The sequence below is a fragment of the Bombus vancouverensis genome, chromosome 8, assembly GCF_051014615.1.
Source record: "Bombus vancouverensis nearcticus chromosome 8, iyBomVanc1_principal, whole genome shotgun sequence".
NCBI lineage: Eukaryota > Metazoa > Arthropoda > Insecta > Hymenoptera > Apidae > Bombus > Bombus vancouverensis.
The window spans coordinates 15,359,795-15,368,345 of NC_134918.1; the positions used below are offsets into that span (position 1 = coordinate 15,359,795).

The 8,551-nt window shown below is 28.8% G+C and overlaps 2 protein-coding genes across 2 annotated transcripts; one reads left to right on the forward strand and one right to left on the reverse strand.

Annotated features, from left to right (window-relative positions):
- Positions 1 to 1,447: 1,447 nt before the first annotated feature.
- Mpc1 (mitochondrial pyruvate carrier) lies at positions 1,448 to 2,779 on the forward strand. The gene is made up of 3 exons (XM_033336109.2): positions 1,448 to 1,658; positions 1,785 to 1,885; positions 2,356 to 2,779. The coding sequence occupies exons 1-3, from the start codon at positions 1,603 to 1,605 to the stop codon at positions 2,508 to 2,510; spliced, it is 312 nt and encodes a 103-aa protein (XP_033192000.1). The 5' UTR covers positions 1,448 to 1,602; the 3' UTR covers positions 2,511 to 2,779.
- Positions 2,780 to 3,054: 275 nt separating this feature from the next.
- LOC117157819 (uncharacterized) lies at positions 3,055 to 7,442 on the reverse strand. Its single transcript, XM_033336098.2, has 12 exons — positions 6,624 to 7,442; positions 6,423 to 6,541; positions 6,200 to 6,344; positions 5,996 to 6,125; positions 5,743 to 5,908; positions 5,471 to 5,651; positions 5,001 to 5,359; positions 4,767 to 4,923; positions 4,485 to 4,616; positions 4,209 to 4,326; positions 3,934 to 4,088; positions 3,055 to 3,839 (listed from the first exon to the last, which is right to left on the reverse strand). The coding sequence occupies exons 1-12, from the start codon at positions 7,268 to 7,270 to the stop codon at positions 3,716 to 3,718; spliced, it is 2,433 nt and encodes an 810-aa protein (XP_033191989.1). The 5' UTR covers positions 7,271 to 7,442; the 3' UTR covers positions 3,055 to 3,715.
- Positions 7,443 to 8,551: the final 1,109 nt, after the last annotated feature.

The window sequence follows — 8,551 nt, forward strand, 5'->3', positions numbered from 1 at the left end:
ATCTTACAATTAATACGAACATTTGAGAACAAAGCATTAACGTATCTTTTATTATAAACTAGAAACGATCAATTAAGAAATGATATACGAAATAGATATATGAAAAAACGTCGTGTTCGTCGTGGGTATTCGTTGCTCGATTGTTAAAATACATTTGCATATGTTTTTCTGAATACTATTCACTATTCATTATACATTGCATCATAGAATAGTTGAAATGAAATGATAACCTACTTTTATTATTCATACACAACAATCGATATTTATTAAAATTATTCCTTTAACACGATGCTCATCGCACCAATTTAACATAGATTGTTTTTTTTTTTAACGTTTACCTGATTTGATGATTCGATGATACCAGTAACTATTCACAGAAAAGAAGTAAAGTAAAGTAAAGATGGTCTGTGTACTATAAGTAAATATTGCAATTTAATATGAAAATTGTTATTATACATGTAATTGTTTATACAGAAACATTATGTATCTAACACAAATGATAGTTCTTAAAAATTATTATTGTAGTAGCAATATTTTTTCAAAGCACCAATAGAAACATGTATATGAAAGGTAAAAGTAAGTGTTTGTATTTTATGAACATGTAGCAGTCAACATGTTAAACTTAAACATATAATGAGCGACAAGTACCTCTTATTATGTATCAAAAAATATTCTTATATTATGAAATATATATGTATATAATACTTTACTTCTGTATGTTATCCAGCTATAAAATAATACCCATTGGTTTCATATTAAATTATATGCTAAAGCAAGCTTGACTCACCTAACAAATTGTAGTATCATTGAAAGTTTATGGTTTCGCATTACAGATTTGTTTCATAAATTATATCTATTGCAATTACAATATGATATATAGATCTGTTAATTTGCTTATTATAGGCAAGCGTTTCTGAATTATAGTTGTACATTTTGTATCATCCTTTTTTGCTTTGTAATTATATCATGAAAAGAGGAGAAACAAATTAGTTTTGTAAGGTAGTATAATATATTATAAACTTTGTATATATTTTTTGAATAATTATTCTAAATTAAAAATACGTTTAATGCTTAATTGTTTGAAATTATTTCTCACATCCTAATTATGGATCAATTCCTGTTAATTCGCGTGTAAAATTAAAATATTTTCAGTATCATGGAATTACGAAGTCGAATTACGAAATTTTATTGAGTATGAAGTATTTAAATGAAGGAAATCACATATGTATATCTTCAACAACTAAAGAAGTCAATCAGTTATAAAATTGTTTATGTTATATTTTATGCATCATATTATTGACTATTTAGTGGTTAAAGCAAAAATAAAAAAATGTTTCTGAACAAAGAAAGATATTTTCTTTAACATTGAGATTACGTACATATACGGTCAAATTTTATCGACTCAAAGCTCTTATGAAATAGTTTTCGGTTAATGTCCAAATCCATTATGCTAATCGTTTATATAACTAGACTGATACTGATATCCATTATTCTTTCGAAGTTGTTTTACTCGAATCTATGTAACGTCTTCGGTTGGTTTTGTTTGAAAGAAAATCAATTTACTAGAAAAGACAGGAGAAAGAAAGAGAAGAACGTGACAAGATGAATCGTGTAAAGAAATTGCTATCGAGTAAAGAAACTCGAGATTATTTAATGAGGTAAATAATATGGAATTTGAATGTACATACATATGAGTGTATGCACGTGTAAATTCTGCTACTTCATATTTAATTTAGGATAATGTTAAATTGATTAAGTAATTTCAATGTATTCCTTTGTTTTAGTACACATTTTTGGGGACCTATAGCTAATTGGGGTATTCCTATTGCAGCAATCGCTGATATACAAAGGGATCCGAAATTTATCAGTGGAAAGATGACACTTGGTTAGTTCGTCTATTTTATTTGTTTCTCATACATGTTAGTTATCTATTAAAATTTATCAAGTGCAAATGTGAAAATGGGTAAAATTATGTTGTATTTATACAAAAAGAGTAAGATTTCTATATATCAAGATATAATACTCATAATTTTCCTCTATGCACTTGCTATAACATAGTTTTACTATAATATATTAGTTATTCTTTATATAAAGTAGGATTTCTATAGAAAAATTGAATTTCTAATGTATTTATGAATGTATATAAATATAATAATATATGTATATATATATGTGCTTTTTACAATACTCAGATAAATTCAGAGTATTTGCATATTATTTAAAAATATCAGAATAAAATATATCAAAACTGCGATATATTAAATCTATGAATTATATCTATACATGTATTATTGAACATTTCGAAACTACAAAGACGCATTAAAGTTTATAAGATATTATATTAATCTTTTTCAGCCTTATGCTTGTATTCAGCAATGTTTATGCGCTTTGCATTGAAGGTTGAACCACGCAACTTACTTCTTTTTGCCTGTCATTTTGTGAACGAAGGTGCACAACTTACTCAAAGCGTTAGATTTATTAAATATCATTATATAAATAAAGAGGAATAACAAGCGATAAGACAAATGTTTGCAATTGTTTAATTTATTTTTTTGAATGGATATCATTAGCATTTGTTCTAAATTAACATTGTTGGTAACCGTTTGTTCCCACTAAAATTCCAAGCACATGTAAATATAATAATATATAATTTTCAAATATAAATGAAATATCAAACAGTAAAAATAACAGTTTTTATAATAAATTAGACAGTTGCAAATGTAAATTAAATATTAATAGATACATGTAAATAAAATATTAAATAGTGTTACAATGTTAATTACGTTATTAATTTGTTATTTTAATATTATCTGTTTCCTTAACTTCTCAATTTTATTTTGATTTTTTTTTTACTATTTTAAATGTATAGCTGTCAGTCAGATTAGCGTCAAGGGAAGTAATTTGATTAACTTTGTTATATTAAAGCTTAATGATAAAGTTAAAATTCACAAAATTAAACTTAGCTTGTTACTTTGCTGAAGTAATAAAAAAGTTAAAATAAAATTAAGTGTTTAAATACTTACAAGAAGTAAGGTAAAGTAATTGGGTACAAAATATGTAAAATAAGCTGATTTAATTATATTTACAATACATTGTTATAGTATAAAAAATACAAAATGATTAAAAATGACATTATATTATAACAATAATAAATGTATATCATAAGTTATGTTTTCCAAAGTACTAACATGTACATACAATAAAATATAGTTTAAATGATTAATTTCAATATAGCATAAACTGTAGTATACAGTAATACCAAGAGTATAATTTAAAAATGAACAATTTATAAGAATAACAATTTCCAAAAGTATTTTTGTTAACTTTTTTTCTAATAGAATCATTTGTTGAAAACTTCACAGAGTTTCATTTCATTACCAATATTCTGCGAATTAATAATAATAACTATAACAACAAAACAAGCAAAAGTGCTCTCAAAAAGGTAGTACAACAGTACAATAATCGATATTATACAGAGTGTTTTAGGTCGGGTAATATAAACAGGCAGGAAGTATATAGATTGTATAAGGAAAAATATGTTGAAAAAGAAAATCTTTTCCGTTTGAAATATCGTTTTTAAGAAAATTGAATTTGAAAATTCGTCACCCCTTGCCCGATTGTACTATCCGAATGGACGGATGTCATTCTACATTAGTGGACGGATTATATTCTTAAAATCATATCTTGATGATTAATATAATAGTGCGTCGCATTATTACGAGATTACTACGAGGTAATTATCTCCTATAAAATGATACAATATTATCGATACCAATAATAATATCCAATTGACTTGAATCGACGTGGCAGCAGCTAATCGACATTTGAACATATCGTATCTGCGAAATAAATGTTTATGTTAAGACACCAGTTATGTTACAAACAATCATATATTAAAATTATAATTATATCGATTCATATAATGTCAATTACCTAGTTTTTTCATCGTTAACTAAATTATTAAATTCAGCTTCTACTAATTGGCCATCATAGTATGTGATTAAGTCTTCGAATGGATATTCAAAACCTTGCTTACATTCACATTTGTATCCGCCTGTTTCAAAGCCTCTTCCAAGAATTGGCACGCACTATATACACATATATTAACACAACGATAAATATATATACATACGCCTGCACACATACACATACGATATAGTGGGAATATTAAATAAATATTTAATTTAAGAGTAAATAGTATCTCTTACGTATGAAGTTTTCTTATCACACTTGTGTGTACCCTTAAATGCATTTGGAGCGTGAAATACATCATCACATTGATTGATATCAAGTTGAAGTAGATCCATGGTAACAGCCACAATACCTCTGTAAAGATTTTAATATAAAATGTATGATCTTTCTTTTTTTATCTTCTCTCTTTGAACCCAAACAGGTTTTCTATCCTTCTGGACTATCTCACATTCGATTTCTCATGCATATACTATACCTTTCTTGGTTGTCCATGTGGATAGAAATATACTTACTTGAATTCCAGTTTCTTTTTCAAGCTGTCCAGGCCAAAAAATGGGGATGCATAGGTAATTACCCATTTCTTTACTTTGCCGTTGCAATCGAAGTACGGAGTTGTCCAATGTCCGTGATTCAGGTTTGCTGCCCTATACAAACGAATATGTATTCCCAGACATTAAAATCAATTTTATTTACGAGATCGATTTTTCTTCATTTTTAATACTATGAGTAGAGTATTCTCATATGTGATCTCATTAGATCTAAATGATCTAATTTCCTTTTTTAATAATAATTACCTGTAAGAATTGGGATAATGCTCATACTTTTTAAGGTATTCGCCAGTTTCATTGTATCTAATCTTTATCTTCATGTAATACTTTTCCAATTCATCGAAATTTGTTGCCCATCTTTGTTTTAGCAATTTAAAATAATTCTTTTTTGTATAAACATTACCTATAACATAAAAAGATATCTTTAGAATAATTATATTTTAATAGCAATGATATTGTTCAACTCAATTCCAATTTTACCTGGATCATCGAGTCTGGCTAAATCTTCAACTTTAAATTTTCGAGTATTTAATTCAGTTTTATAAGCATATGGAGCAAAGAAGGTTCTATTTGTGAATTTATTACGGTCCCATAACATTTCAGCAGAATATATTTTAGTGTCTCCAAGAACTAAAGCTAATGTCTCCCCAATCATTTGATCTTCAGTAAGTGGCCTATCTGCTACTCTTTTACCTGAATAAACTTCATGAGAATCAGAAGTTTGTAGGAATGCACTAATAAAGTTTGCTAATCTAGTTGCCATTTTTGCTTCATTTTCAAAAAATTCTTTGGCTCCAAAGGCTATATCTCCAAGTAACGTTAAATCTTCTTCTGTGTAACTGTAATTTGAAATGATATAGACAAGATAATTTTTATCGTTTTACTTACAAGATTACTTTAAAAAAAAAAAAGGAACAAAAGCGTAAGAATATAAAGATTTCTTAGCAGACCTCTTGCAAGTTTTTGAATTGATACTTAAAATAAATTTAAGAGTTTGGTCGATATTAATTTGTTCGGATCTTAATGCTTCTGGTCCAATGGAATAATTTCTGTAATGATAAAACTGCTCAAGATATTTTTCTCTAACATCTGGTTTTGCCTTCTCCCATTGTACAGGCATCTTATGAATCCCTATGAGTTAAAAAGGTATGATATTATGAACAATATAGAATATAATGAGGAAAGAAAATGAAGTAAAGACGGTAAAACCACTGAAGCTTACATCCTATTCGGGAGCAATCGAACCCATTATAATATTGTTCTTGAGTTGCTCTTTCTATAATTTCACCTAAATATGGACGTCGTACTACATTTGGCAATCTGAAACCTGGTTTACATCTACATTGATATCCTCCTCTTCGAAAACCCCAGCCATGTAATGGTTCACACTACATAAAGATATACAAGTTAGATTAGAGAAGAAACAAGTTTTTTGATCAATATTAAATATACAGTAGTCTCTTTATGCTTAGTACCTCGGTAGTTTCTGTTTTACATCTAGCAGTATCTGCAAATTTATTTGGACCACTATTTCCTTTTCCCTTTGGGCACTGATTTATATCTATTCGTTCGAAATCCATTTCAATTACTGATATGGCAGTATAGCTGAAACAAAGGTAAGTAGTTTAAAATAGAGTTGAAACAAATTGGTCCAATTCAGACAATATACAAATATATACGTTGGATATTCGATATGTCTGAATCCTGTATGTCTTGGATAAATATCTGCGATAGGTACAACTGCTGCTACGAGCCATCGATTTGATCTTCCACAATCATAATATGGTCTGGTCCATCTTACTGGCCCAGGATATTCATCCGCACCTATATAAAATGAAGAAAGAAAAAAATTAACATAGTATAGTTTTGTTTGCTTTAATCCATTAATTTTTATAATAGTACCGCGCGGTCCATGAAATGTAAATGTTTCATTAGTGTTGTTAGCATATCTAATTTCAACTTGATAAGTAGTTTTAGTATCGTGCCTTTTGTCAACATTATCTGGTAACCACTTCTTGTACCTAGATGAATAAAGTTGACAATATAGAACAATGTATAATTAATTATAGAGCATATACAAATATTAATCAAGTTTCTGCTTACCATTCATTTATACGGTAATAATCTGTTGTATAATCTTCGCTAAGGCTACCACTGGCAAATGCACCAAGATCTTGTACGTTAAATGTATTTCTTGTGGACATTCTTTCTAAATGTATAGGATCGTTAAAATCATCAGCTCTAAACGTTCGTGGAGCAAATCTAGGCATAGTTTTGTTAAAAAAGCCTCGATACGATGGCGAATAAGACATATTTGGTGAAAAATATATAGCAGAAGCATTTATATGTGGATTTGCAGAAACATCGGCGACTGTTGATAAGAAATAATACATCATGCCTGGATCATATGTATCATTGATAGCAGGTCGTATGAATCTGGATTGTAAAATATAACTCCAAAAAAATGATCTACTAAGAGCCATGTTATGAAGATGTAATAAAGCAGTTCTATTTGGAAACACAGGATTAATATTGATATCTTTGATGTCAGGTAAATGAGAGACTGCGTCTTCCGGTAGATAGAGATCTCCGAGATGTTGAATAGGGCAATTTTCTTCGTTGATCTTGTCCATTTTTAAACGAATTTCGTTAAATGCATCTCTGGCTTGCCATTCATATTGTCCGACAACGCCCAAACAATAAAAGCTTACGATCACTGTCGTATATATTTTCAAGCTGATAATTTCCATCTTCTAATAGATATGTATGTTAGGGTTTCTATAACGATATCGTACTATATTGGTTCATTGTAAAATGGAAAATAGTAGAATGCAATTAGAATAGTAAAAACCACGTAGGTTCTTTCACGTATAAACAACATTCATTCACATCCTACACGAAACTACATTGAGGATTGAGACAAGCATAAATATACCCAACTCAGTAGAGAGCATGCTTCATAGGAAAGCTATGCTACTACATAATGCCTGAGTTCTGACGTCATCGCTTCTATACCAAATTAGAGTTAACTTTCGTTGTTTAAATCATCTTTCAGATGATCCAACCGCCATTATTTGAAATCACTCTAACAATAAGTATAAAAAATCAGCGTATAATAATTAATGTTTATTGGAGTGTATCACCTTTAGTAGATTTGTTAATAGTTTTAGTTTTAAATAATTTCTTACTAACTCATTATGAATGTAATTTGTATCCTTACGATAAAAAAGTGCAAAACGTAAGCTGTTTATAACATGATAAAAAATATTTTAAAACAATTTGAGAGAAAAGAAAACAAGGAAAGGAAAGAAAAGGGACAGAAAAGATAAACTAAAGCTTAGTATAAGATTACATTTAAATATTTTTTTATTATGATAATTTGTATAGCATCTTGGTCCAACGACCCCTCTAAGGGTTTGACTCTCCAGAGTATGGAGTAAGTACTCTGCTTGCTATGCCATTATTCCAATGCAGGTTCATCCCTATTTATTTGGGATGCGAAAAAAGGAGAATTTCTCATAGCTAAACAAGTATTTTGAAGAGACAACTTGCTGGGGGTCCGCCTCATGCTTTAATACGACTGTACTGGTTCCTGAGAAAATTTCTGCGATGTCTGCACGCAGTTCAAGGTTTTCGATTCGTTAACGTGGGAAATAGTTTTCTAAAGTAATATTAAACATTTCTCGCCGAATGGCTTTTCAAACTTCATGTTTTTTAACAAATAAATGTAAAAAATATTGGAGAAAAATTGTTAATAATAATATTAATTTGATTTATAATAACTCGTTAAATTTTTTATTGATCAGGAATGTAATTGATGTGAGCTGCGATATTCTCCTTTACAATATATGTTACACATAATATTGGCTGTTCAAGGCGTGTTAATGCCAAAAGTATCAAGTTTGCTTTAGATTTTGAGTAAATGTACATATATTTATTTGTACAAATTTTTCTACGTTAAAATTCCAACCTCCCACGACAATGGGTCTGGAGTCGAGCAAAAAATGCATTGTCTGTGGAGAGTGCAGACA